This window comes from Nanorana parkeri, unplaced genomic scaffold (assembly GCF_000935625.1).
Source record: "Nanorana parkeri isolate BGI_ZX_2015 unplaced genomic scaffold, ASM93562v1 scaffold286, whole genome shotgun sequence".
NCBI classification, from domain to species: Eukaryota; Metazoa; Chordata; class Amphibia; order Anura; family Dicroglossidae; genus Nanorana; species Nanorana parkeri.
Window position 1 is genome coordinate 731,448 of NW_017306554.1, and position 13,752 is coordinate 745,199.

General features: G+C 41.5%; 1 protein-coding gene across 1 annotated transcript in view; it reads left to right on the forward strand.

Moving 5' to 3' along the window:
* The window catches only part of SSBP4 (single stranded DNA binding protein 4), a 372,115-nt gene extending 363,938 nt beyond the window's left edge, over window positions 1-8,177 (forward strand). The window contains exons 17-18 of the mRNA XM_018557491.1: window positions 6,792-6,893; window positions 8,148-8,177. Of these exons, the coding sequence (XP_018412993.1) occupies window positions 6,792-6,893; window positions 8,148-8,177 (132 nt within the window). The remainder of the gene's footprint in view (window positions 1-6,791; window positions 6,894-8,147) is intronic.
* The last annotated feature ends 5,575 nt before the right edge of the window (window positions 8,178-13,752 follow it).

Here is a 13,752-nt window from a genome sequence, read left to right on the forward strand (position 1 = left end):
TTGTAACAAGGACACTCCACTGTAGTCCAGGTAAATCAAGTAGAATGCAGTTTATTAAAAGGGCAAACACAAGATAGCTTGAAACAGCAACATAAGACAGTCCTTGTTATGGCTCTGTAGCTTTCCTCAGCTTCAAGACACTCACGCTGCTCACCCCTCGTGAGCCCTCACTCTGCTCTCTTAGCAGTCTGTACCGCAGGTCCTAGGGTCACCGACCTTCCTGACCTCTCCCAGCCACCCCTGGCTGTTCCGTGTGCATCTAGCATGCACCCGAGGTGGTCTGTGTCCGTGTGCTCCCTGCACACACACAACTCCAACACTCCCCTGTGCACTCGGCTGGCTTCCTGATAAGGCTGCTCTCAGCCACCTGATTAGCCCAGGCTGGTCATTGCAACACCTGGCCCCAGGACTGGAGATCTCATCCCACCCAGAGCTCTACGAAATCTCCAGAGCTCCAGATCCCAGCTGCAAATAGGAAAACCTGGAATAACCTGAAAAGCCAGGTTCTTCCTTATAACCTGCTTTACTTTCTGAACCCTCTCAGCCCCTTTGGCTGAGAGTCCTGGGTGCCAAGGTCGCCATCCTCCACCGTGGCATTGGCTTACACTGCCACAATATATATATTACACACACAAATACATAGATCAGGAAGTCTGATATTAATATGGCTGCATGCTTGTCCTAACATATTGACTCAAACTACTAAAATACATCTATATCTTTGTGTCTAAAACAATAGAGGCATTATATGCTTCTAGGTCCCATATGGCCACTTTACTTTCTCTCTGTACCTACAGAAATATTTTTTTAAAAGTATGCAGTACTCTCAGTATGCTGAACTTACTGCACTGCCTGGTCTCTAAGATGCATCAACAGTGCTGACTAGCTCAGCCATTATGTATTTGCCATATAAGCAAATAATTCTGCACAGATCTAATTCAAGTTAATCTGTAATTTTCCCATAGTAAGTAAATCAATGGGTTTACTGTATGAGAGGCACAATAAGCATCCTGTACTCACCTCCCTACATACACATAAACCCCATAATGCGCACACATGCAATCACACACATTAGTCTTTTACATATGGTCCGTCACATCCGGTGAGTGAAATGGGAGAGTAGTGACAGCACGGAAAAATTGAAAATTTAATCATACTCACTGTAATTTTCTTCTCCTGGTTATACTCCATGGCAGCGCTGACAATTGGGTTTAGATCCAATTACCCCTAGTTGACAGGAACAAAAGGGTTAAAGTAAGACATAACCGCCTGCATAAAAGCCCCTCCTCCTGCTGACCTCTTCAGTCTAGTAACAAGCTAAAAACTCCCTAGGGTGGGAGCTCAGCACTGCCATGGAGTATAACCAGGAAAAGAAAATTACGGTGAGTATGATTACATTTTCCGTTTTCCTGGCCATATCCATGGCAGCGCTGACAATTGGGGATTACCCAAGCCAAAAAGTAAGGGCGGAACACAACTTCACAGAAGCAATATAATGCAATAAAATTTATTACGCGACCTCATGTCGAGAAAGCAAAACACTTCTACAAAACTGGTCATTAACTGCGGCTCTGACATCCAGTCTATAATGCTTAATAAAGGTATATTTGGACGCCCACGTAGCCGCTCTGCAGATATGATCTGCCGAAATTCCGGATGCTGCTGCCCATGAGGTGAACATGCCTCTCGTGGAGTGAGCCCTGATGCCATCCGGCGGAGACACTCCTGCCGCTTGATGGGCACTGATGATGATGCCCACGATCCATCTGCTTAAAGTAGTTTTGGCTGCAGCCAAACCTTTCTTTACACCTGTCCACATAGATTCTCAGACATCTGACTAAGTCCAAACAGCCATCTCTCCCTGCTGAGTTGAGAGCAGGCAGAACGATATCTTGATCCACGTGAAACTTGGTATGCACTTTTGGTAGGAATCCAGGCACAGTCCTCAGCACTACCCTATCTTCATGAAACATGAGGAAAGGTTCAAACACAAACAAGGGGTGCCTTTCCTGGTGCAGACAAATTTATTAAGATCAGAATAGAAGGTAAATATAAAACATACTCTGAGGAAAGGTTCATCAGAACCACAGGCTTGTAATTCTGAAACTCTCCTACCAGAAGCTAAAGCTACTAAGAAAACAGTCTTATAGGATAACAGCTGCATAGAAATTGAAGCTAATGGCTCAAAAGGAGGTCCCAAGAGAACCCCCAACACGAGAGGGAGATCCCAGGATGGAAAAAGAGACCTAGCAGGAGGATTGACTGTACTCACAGCTTTCAGATATCTCGAGGCGTTCTTGTTCTGAGTCCATCTGACCCCAGTGATAGCGGATACTTGCACCTTGAGGGAACTGAGGCTCATCCATTTATCCAGACCTGTTTGCAGGAACTCCAAAAGGGATCTAGAAGAGAGCTGGGAAAGGTCCACGTTGCTATTTTTAGCCCACATGGAAAAAACATTCCACATTCGATAATACACTGAGGAAGTGGACCTCTTCCTGGACTTTAAGAGCATATCAATGACTCCTTGGGAGAAACCTGCCTTTCTCAGCCTCTTCCTTTCAACAGCCATGCCGTCAGACAGAGACGCTGTGGATGGGGATGCCGGATCGGCCCTTGATATAGAAGATCTGGCGTGACTGGAATCTGCCATGGTTCCTGAATGCTGAGAGACATCAGAAGGGGGAACAGCGGTCTTCTCGCCAATAGGGGATTATGGCGATCACCGTTACTTTCTCCCTCTGTATCCTTTGGAGCACCGACATGATCATGGCAAAGGGGGCAAGAACATACGCCAGTTCGTAATTCCATGGATGGGAAAGAACGTCTTGGCCTTCTACCATGCGATCGAATCCCCTCGACAAAAACCTGCTGACTTGGCAGTTTCTGTGGGAAGCCATTAAGTCGAACTGTGGATTGCCCCATTTCCACCTCAGGTTGTTGAAGATTTGCTTTGAGAGAGACCATTCCGTGGGATCCATCTGATTCCTGCTCAAATAGTCCGCTACCTGATTCTCCAGACCCGGCAAGTAAACTGCTCTCATGCCTTGCACATTCTGTACCGCCCATATCATGAGAGGAACTACTGCTCGCATCATGCTGCGACTCCTTGTGCCTCCTTGGTGGTTGATGTATGATACCACTGTGGCATTGTCTGCCATTATTCTAACCCATTTGAATTGTATCTGGTTTTGGAAATGGCGGAGCGCCAGGAACACTGCCTGCAACTCCAACAGATTGGACATTTGTCTCACCATCACCCAGTTCACACTCCCTGTGTGTATTGGCTGTCCAAGTGGGCTCCCCACCCTGAACCGCTGGCGTCTGTCGTAATGGTAACCCATGGAATGCTCCCCAATGGGTACCCTTCTCGTAAGTTCCCTTCTTGGGACCACCATCTCAGGGATTGCTTGACCCTGTGAGAAACGCTGATCCACTGCTTCTTGTCTCGATACCTGTATTGTTGGAGAAAGGAATTCTGTGCAATCCTCATGTTCCATTGAGCCCACCGAGTAAGGCCTATGGTTGAAGATATGGAGCCCAGTAGACTCATTAAACAACTGGCCGTGACATGTGTACTCCTTTGGAATGTCCATACCTTCTGCCTCATCTTGTGTACTCTGTCCTTGGACAGTTGTACAGAACCCCGTTTTGTATTGAATTCCGCTCCAAAGTACACCATTCTTTGGGCTGGAACCAGGTTGCTTTTCTCCATGTTCAGAAGCCAACCGTACTCCTTCAGGGTGCTCAGGCTGATATCCCTGTTTGAGATGACCTCCTCTTCGGAGTCCACCAGAATTAGAATATCGTCCAGATAATAAAAGATTATCACACCCTGTTTCCGTATCGTTCTTGGAGCGGTGCTGAGCCCGAATTGCATTCCTCTGAATTGAAAATGTCTCTGATCGACACAAAACCTTAGGAATGTCTGCTGATCTTGGGCAATGGGAACATGGAAGTACGCATCCTTTAGATCTATGGACACCATCCACATATCTGGTCGGACCACTTGTATTATCGTCCGGAGGGACTCCATTCTGAACTTCCTGACTTGTATAAACCTGTTGAGTTGGTACAAGTCCAGAACCGGCCTCCAACTCCCTGTTGATTTGGGAGTTAGAAATAATTGGGAATAAAATCCCTCGAACTATTGACACCTGGGCACCTCCAATATGACATTTGGAACACCAGGGAACATACATAGTTCAGCAAAGCCTCCCTTTTCAGGGAATCCCCGAGAAGTTTGGTCACTAAGAACCTGCCTTTTGGTGGAAAGGCTCGGAACTCCAGTTTGTATCCCTTGGTGATTACGTTCAGCACCCAAGCGTCTGATATCGTATCCATCCAGAGAAATGAGAATAGCTGCAACCTTGCACCCACCCTCATGTCTCCGGGATCAACAGCATCAGAAGGTCTGCTCTGGCCTAAAGTTCTTTGGATTTCTTCCTCTTCCGTTCCTGGAAGGGCCAGATCCTCCTCTCCATGGTGGTGATTGACTAGAATACCTGGCAGGTTTGTAGGCTCTTGAGTCACGAAAGGAACTACTACTCTGGCGAGGCCTTCCTTCCTGATAGCTCCGCCTATTTCTCCTTTCCTGCGGTAGTATGGCTTTCTTGCTCTCGATGGATTTTTTGATATAGCTATCCAATTCTAGACCAAAGAGCATGTCACCTTGAAATGTTAAGGAACATAAGCTATTCTTTGAAGAAGAATCAGCTCCCCATGATCTGAGCCATGACACTCGACGAGCCACAACTGAGGATACCATACCTCTCGCCAGGGACGGAATGAGATCATCCGCTGCTTCGGTAGAAAATTCCGCTGCTAATTTAATATCCTCAATTTTATCCAAGAGCCTGCGTCTGCTGACTCCTTTTTTCATATCTTCTTCCAGATCCTCAATCCATAATTTAGTTGTTCTGTACACAGAAGACAAGGCCACCGCAGGCTGGAGGCCCATTCCTAAAGCCGTATAAGCTTTCACCAAATTGTGCTCCATTTTGCTATCCATCGAATCTTTGAGCGAACCTGCGTTATCTATTGGTAAGGACATATGCTTCCCCAATCTCACCACAGCCGCATCCACTTTGGGGGCTGTGTGCCACGTACCAGCATTGGTATCCGTAATAGGATAAAGGCGGGAGAATCTCCCCTTTGATCCCATTCTCTTTTCCGGTTTATCCCATTCTTCTTTAATACGTTTCTGGGTGATTTTTGCTCACCGGAAAGGACGGACGACTCCGTCTCTGCCCCATAAAGTGTTTGCTTGAGGGAGACAGAACTTCCTCCTGCTCTTTCATACTTAAGGTTTTGCGTACCATGGAAATAAGAGCATCAATCCTCTTGGGTTCCAATGAACCCTGCGTTGAAGAATGCTCACCTCTCTTCTGTCGTATACTCTGAGGAATCCCACCGGGAACTATGTTCTGTGCTCTTGCTGACTCTTCGTCTCTTATGGGAATGCCCGGCCTGTTTCACTCCTTTAGCTACTGCTTGCTGGATGAGATCCAGGATGTCGGGTGATTTGCAAGTGGCGGCTGCCTCTCTCTAAGGCATTTCCCACACAGCTTCTTCCCTGTCATGGCTTTGTCATCACAAAGCTTGACATCTCGCAGATTTCTCCTTCTTTTTCCCTGAGGATGCTGAAGATTCTATACCTACAGGGCTAGACAGAGACATGAACCGTCCATTAAAAGGAAGCTGGTGCACTCTTTTTCTTTCTTTTTTTCCAATTGCCCTGCTTACCTCATCTCCACTGACATGCTGTCCATAGTTAAATCTCCAGAGGCTCTGTCTAATAGAAACTGCAGCACTCTATCTGCTGTCCTTTACAAACGATTTCAAATTTAGCGTTGAAAATCTGCCGATGACGTCACCGCAACAGACTTCGGCGCATGCGCAGAAGCGGCATGAAGCAGTGACTGCCCATACAACGGTGACCGAGGAGACGGCGGGGAGCCTGTAACGACTGACGACATGCCGCTCCAACCAGCAGGTAAGTACCTGTTCTCTCACTAGCAGCAGAGGCCATTAGGGACTAAGGATGATTATGGCAATGGGGGAAACATACCAGCCAGCCATCTGCCTTCCAGACTTCTTTCTCAACAGAGTCCAGCATGATTATTTTCCCTAAGGGGACACCCTTGCTCTGGGGTGTGTCTCGGGGACTTCTCAGGGAAGAGAGGCTGAACTCCCCTAAAGCCACTACATTGCAAAAAAACAACTTCTTGACATAAGTTAAGAACAAACCTGTCCTAGGGGGGACAGGAATAAAAAAGACTGAAAAGGTCGGCAGGAGGAGGGGCTTTTATACAGGGGGTTATGTCTTACTTTAACCCTTTTGTTCCTGTCAACTAGGGTAATTGGATCTAAACCTAATTGTCAGCACTGCCATGGATATGGCCAGAAAGGGGTGTTTTTTTCCACTGCCATTAAAGGGATATATTAGTTTGTTTGTGGATAAATCACTGAAGTGGTGGCTTTGACAGGGGACTTTTTCATGGACATTTAACACTTAAGAACTTTTCTATATAGATATATTTTTTGTATGTTCTATGTATATTTGTTTTATAGGTATACAGTGCACTTTATGTATTGAGATTTTCTAGAGTATTTATTCACTTTTTGCTGTAGGAGGGAATAGGAGCACAGATTTTGTGTACTTTATAGCATGTGTTATTAGAGTGGTAAAAAAAAAAACATATTTAGAATTAATATATGTGAGACATGTATAGACGTGCCAGAGCACAAATGCTTACATACTTAACATATACCTTCTGCACCATTTGTAGAACTCTCCAAATAACATGGCAGGGATGAACAACCCTCCGGGAACACCTCGAGATGACGGAGAGATGGCCGGGAACTTCCTAAACCCCTTCCAAAGTGAAAGCGTAAGGCGTTCATATTTCTAGCTATGTAATATCAGTTAGAAATGGGAGGGCTTACAATATATGCCAATTTGAGCATCAATAAAGTAGTTCACAGTAAGAGGCTATTGAAGGTAGGAGGACTACATGGGTACGTGGCCATGGCTCAATAGTTGTGTCCAGGATATCAGTTGTTATATTTTTTCCTTTCAGTAAACACCCTTTTGAAAACTATACAGGGCAGTTGAACTTAGAATTCCACTTAAGCATTACCTCTATTACAGACAAGAGTACTCTGTCTGGCAATCCAATGGACGTGTCTGGGTTTAGCGGCTGTCAGGAGAACGGTACTTGCCTGACTGCATTGTGCAAAGTGTAAAGTTTGGTGGAGGGGGGGATTATGGTGTGGGGTTGTTTTCCAGGGGTTGGGCTTGGCCCCTTAGTTCCAGTGTAGGGAACTCTTAAGGCATCAGCATTCCAAGACATTTTGAACAATTTCATGCTCCCAACTTTATGGAAACAGTTTGGGGATGGCCCCTTCCTGTTCCAACATGACTGCACACCAGTGCACAAAGCAAGGTCCATAAAGACATGGATGAGCGAGTTTGGGGTGGAGGAACTTGACTGGCCTGCACAGAGTCCTGACCTCAACCTAATAGAACACCTTTGGGATGAATAAGAGAGGAGACTGCGAGCCAGTCCTTCTGACCTCAAAAATGCGCTTCTGGAAGAATGGTCAAACACTCCCATAGACACACTCCTAAACCTTGTGAACAGCCTTCACAGAAGAGTTGAAGCTGTTATAGCTGCAAAAGGGGGGGCAACTTAATATTGAACCCTACGGACTAAGACTGGGATGCCATTAAAGTTCATGTGTATGTAAAGGCAGGCGTCCCAATACTTTTGGCAATATAGTGTACCTTATATTAAAGAGCCAATATAATGTACCTCATAGGTGATCTGCAAAGCCACTGGGCCAAATCTCTATAAGTGTATAAGAACACTCAGATATAAAACCATAAGACCGCCCCAACATATCAAAATGTACAGTTCACTTTTCTGAATTTACAACAAAAACGGAAGGAAATCTTATGATAAATTAATCTTTTTCAATTATGTAGATAAATCCCCCTGGCCTTTCATAGGTTTATTTATAGGGTAATTTTACCCTGTGAAACAATTAAATGAATTTCTACTCTACCAACAATAGCTGTTTTCTCTGTATTTACCATTTCCAGATGCAAATTTTATATTTGTCTTATTTTTCTCTCTTCACAGTACTCACCCAGCATGACAATGAGCGTGTGATAAACACCAATGGATTAAGCCTCTGCAGCGCAGGACTATCACTGTCCAAACAATAAGGATTATAAATTAGTTGTATATTTAAAAGCAGGAAAGTTCTTACTCAGAGGCTCCTCTGCATACTGTACAGAGCAAATGGCTGGACTGCACTTCTAAAGTGACTTTACCTAATGAACAGCAGTGTGCATAGAGGACATTTCATCCACACTTCTGTGACATTCTTTGTTACTTTTCTGCCAAATCCCAGACTGCAGTGACAAGAGGGCCTTTACTAACACAATGTGTGAAGCCTACTTTTCAAATGACCATTTAGCTGCACATCCAAACTGACCAAGAAAGACAATTTCACTTCCAAGGAGGAGCATTGGAAGATTTCCACAATATAATCGGAAATTCATTTGCACCGGGAGAGATATGTTCTTCTAACAATGAAGAGGTTAAAGCCACAAACATGCAAGTTTTGAATTTATTTATTAAGAATAAATACTGGATCATAAGGATACTTAAACTCCTATTGTCTTACCTCCATTTTAGTGTGACAAGTACTTTAAAATGTTTAAGTGTCCATAAGAAGAAAACCTTTATACACGATTGTCCTGTGACATCCCTGCAGGCCACAAAAACCAACCATGTAAAACCCCTAGAACAAAATGGAACTCCGAATTCTATGCCACCTCTATCACTTGGCCATTGCATTCTGGGAACAAGATAAATAGACATTTCTATATAAAAGGAAAAAGAAAAAAAGATTTTAAAAATAGTTGTACATTGCTATGTACAGAATGACATCTTGTTGTGTAATGCATTTACAGGGACAGAGGGATTTTTGTCAGTTTATTTCATTTTTACCATACAGTTTAAAACAAAACGAAAGGAATCTATTTTTTTCCATGTGCACAATATTTCACAAATGTCCCCTCGAGTCTTTTTGACCATTCACAGTTTTCATAGTATCAGGAATTGCTCCAATGTACATATACATTTCAATGGTACTGCAGTTTCAGAATCTAGACCTCATCAAAGGAAATTAAGAAACACAATCTCTCTTTACTGTAGAAAAGCTTCTAGATATAAAAAGTAATCTAGACAGTTTTTCAGAGGATACATATCAGAAAAAAAGGAGATGGCCTTGTAATAATTTTGCAAATCTGAAGCAATAGTTTAAGGCTGTATGCAATAGTTAAAGCAAAATAGTAAAATGCATTCCGTAAATTAACATTATAAGATCCCTATCCATATTGGGAATGGAGCATGAAGTTGGCTAATTATATGTTCTTTAGACCTAACTTGTGCAAGGTTTAGAAGAAATAGAAAGAGACATGTGCTAGGAACATTGTCAATCTTTCACTTAGCGGCCCATTTCTAATTATATTGTTGATTCTCTACTAAATGACTAAACTGAAATGGAATTAAAAGTCAACGCCACCCAAAAATTTTACTTCAGTGTTACATGATTGGCTATCTAGCTGAATTACATGCTACTTTTTGTACAGCGGGCATGGCCTATAAAAAGCCAAATATTGGTGACACATTGTCCAATATGTTGACTCTAAACAGACAAATACTAACAGGGTTCTTCACTAAAGGGTGAAGAGTTTGGAGAATGCAGGAGAAGGAAACAATCTAGGACAACATAGCTGAACTGGAAAGTGAGCTGAATTGAAGAACTTTTCCAAATCAACTATTTTGGCCTAGATTGTTTCCTTCTCCTGCCGCCTCCAAACTCTTCACCCTTTTGTGAATAATCCTTTAGATAGGAAATCAGCTGAGAAAGTGGTACCTTCTTTTGGTATTGTGTGTGGGGCAAAGACACAAAAACAACAGGATGAAGTTTTACAACTGTAGTATCAAATGACATGACAAGGTAGCTAGTGATTGAACTTACCTGTGCCCAGCCAAAACTGAAGTATAAGCTTTGTGTGGTTTATTTAATGCTATCTAGTGTAGTTGAAGATGCTCTTATCCTACATCCCTGCATTTGATTTGTAGCTAGATTGACTGGCCTGCCAGCAACAATATGAAATAAGGTATAATGTGGCTATGATAACGCCAATCTGACATCTTAAAGTAAGCCTTTCTTAAGAGAAATATGGGGCGGCCATTGTTCAGTCACTGTCCTGAAACAATAATGAAGATGAGTAAAGGCAGAAGTCTTATCTGCATACTTCTTCTAGAATAGTGTTTCAAAGTTTTGCACTAAGAGGGTCAGCATGGCAGCTGGGCAACAGGTCAGCAGTAGTAGCCTCCATGTCTCTATCTGGAAAAGTTTCCTTGTAGGAAGGCAAATTAATTAAAAAGGGGATTTTTTGGTAACACTAGTTTTTAGCACACATGATTACTAATATTGGAAAATGTTTCCATCCCTGTCAAACCCATGCTTGTGTCTTCCAGGCAGTCACATCTGCTTGTGTTGTGACTTGATTGAATCAGGTTTGCTAATGTGTGTTAGTACTACCAAATAACCACCTGTAGACAAATAAAATATCATAACAATTAGCAACAAGGATACATATAAATATAAATTAATTTACTAAACCTGCCCTCTCCTGTAAGTCATGGCCCCTTTACATAACCCTTTGGAATTAGGATAGTCTATCCTAGATAATGATGATAAACCATAGAACACAGATATGTAACTAGCTATAGAGGAAACAAAATAGATTGAATAGTGTTGACATGTATTCAAATTGAGCAGCATTATCAGGAAACTCTAAACACATTTGTAATTAGCCATAGAGAAAATAAAAAAGATTGAGTGTTTCCACGTGTATTTAGATTGAGCAGGATTATCAAGAAGCTCTAAACACATTATCTCAATTTTATAAAAGAAAGATATTTTTCTAATTACATGGGATATAGATGGAGCTTCCACTAATTTTTAGCCCATAGCGTTCTAGTAGTAGCTGGGTACAGGCATCTTTTACAGTCTGTCCTAACATGGAATCTGAGCTCTGTATTGGATTGATTATTTGTTTGACAAATCCTTAGTAAGAGAGACAGCAAGACAGAGGTCACCGGGTTATTTTTGATATTTTGATTAAAATTCCAAATGTGACCAGAAATACAGTTCCCAATAGTTCCCAATGGAAATTAATAAAAATGAATTTTGAGACAAGCCAATCAACACATAGTACATGATACTACTGGCAATAGTAATCATTCTTAAGTAAAAATTACATAGTTGCAACAGTCTGATATTGCTGTTGCAAACAATTATGCATTTTAAAAAATGCTTCCATAAAAAACATGTTATAATACAGACTTAAAGTGACTCAGTCATTACAAAAGTATGGAGGGCTGCCATTGCTGGTTGCTTGTCTGTGCCTTGCTTTAGTACTTTTTAATACCTTTGAGTCAAAGACCCGGAACAAGCATACTGTGAAAACGCTTCAGAAAAGTATCAGAATATATTATCTCTATAAATGTCCAAATCAAGGCCTCAGGCAGGGAAAATGCAAAGTCAACAGCAATAATTGTGTATCACAGATTTATTGTGAAGACAGCATCACATAAGTCAAAAGCATATGCATGTTTCGGGGCTTGCATAGTTCCACAATGCTTATAGTAACCACTATGTCACTTTGGGAAGGGACTCTGTCGGGCCCCAACATGTCATTATGCTTTCACTTGTACTTGTGCTTTCACAATAAATCTGTTATATGCGTTTATGTGAAATGCTGGTGATTTTGTATCCTATCTGGTCTTGGTACCATCACTATCACTTTGAGCACCCACTTATTTAAAGGTCTGGAGGGCAGCTTCATATTTGGACTTTGTGAAGCCTCAGACAGCACTGAAGCCATTACATCAGCATGACAGACAGTAAGCCTACATTCTTAAAGGGGAGGTCAGCATGGCAGCACCTATACTTTTCACATGAAAGAGGGACTTTAAGGGTCAAATCACAAAATAATAATACTGTATGTTATATTAATGGTGTTCATCGTTTTATCTCTGAATAATTTTGTGATCAAAACATTTAATTAATTTACCAAAATACTGCATAATTGCATAATCCTTTTTTCTTCTCAGGAGTCCTTATTTGGTCTCCACCAAAATGGCTCCTTTTTCTACTCTCCTCATAAAATACCTCACAATTACTGCTAACCAGAAGATAGCAGTATTTTAAGGAGCAAAACCCCCTGTGAATGTGAATTGACACGACACGACACAAAAAAACAGCAAAAATCAATAATATGATGTGTATCCCTGCAATAAAATGTTAAGTGAGTCGAAAACATTTTTGTATGATAAAAGTTAACAACACTCATCAATGAAAATAGCACATTCATTGCTTTAGTGAATATAACCCTTAATATTGTACTTTTCCAAAAATGCTACATTACATTGATACGTCACCTTGCGGAAAGAACCCTGAATCCATATGCTTTTGACTTCTGTCTTCTTAATAAATCTGTAAATCTTGGATTACTGAAAGAGCTGAATGTTATGCCAATCATCAGGTGTCCTTAGAAAAATACTGAAAATGTCAAAGTGATTTGGTTGAAACAAAACACTGATGCATACAGGCCATGGTATGTCCATGAGATCTACTGTGATTCTAGAGGTCTATTAGTTGTTGTGATAGTTGTTACATGCATTACCTTGGCAAAAATTGCCGAACTGAGCATAGCAGTTAGATATTATTACAATTTGTATGACTGTTACATTACACTTCCTCTAAGGCTGTCCCTTCAATTGCAAATGTTGATCTAAGCACAGGGAAGGGAGGTAATGATAGCCATAGCAGCAATGCTACCCTCCCATACTTCCCTCCGTTAACTGGAGGTTGCAACTGTTCCTAAGCTTTTAGTATACACCAGATAGCTAATGGATTTGGCAATATCATTGATTATTGGTGACTATCCCATAGCTGTCTATGTCATGGCGGTAGGTGCATTTTCCAGCAAGGACAGGGGTGGGGCTTTAAAAAAATAGCTACATTACTTTGTTAGCATGAGCGTAAGTCCCCAAAATAGATCCAAAACCCTATTGTCTTCTTGGTTTCAAAGTTATCACAAATCTACTATTTTTACTTTCTGCAATACCACTGTGAAATGTTTAAACTGAACGTGTTAACTCCTTTAGGCTGAAACCATGGAGACCTAGGAATTATATATAACATATATATATAAAATCTTCTCAGAGCCTGCAGGCACAAGGGATGTTGTAGGGGATCACAAACTGTCTCATAACAGGGGACACATTTTAACTGTCTTACGAAGGATTTTTTTTTTTTCCTTTTTTTTCTAAACATAAAGGACCTCATTGCAAAAGATGTTTGTGCTTGTTTTGTTGTCTATTTTAATTTTTTTTTCTATTGTATCCCAAAGCAACTTTGTACAGGATTATGCTAATAACAAACCCACATCCTTCCTATTATTCATTTTTATACTTTTATTTTTTTTTCTCCTGCAATGTCTGCGTAATTCTAGTGTGATGTAAAATACTGTAACATTAGGACAGGATTTAAAAGACAAAAAATAAAAATGTACTGCTATTTGTTCTTTATATGATATGACAGTATTTGCAATATAAAGCATTCTCTTACAGAGCCTGCTTTGTATTTTGCTCGTAG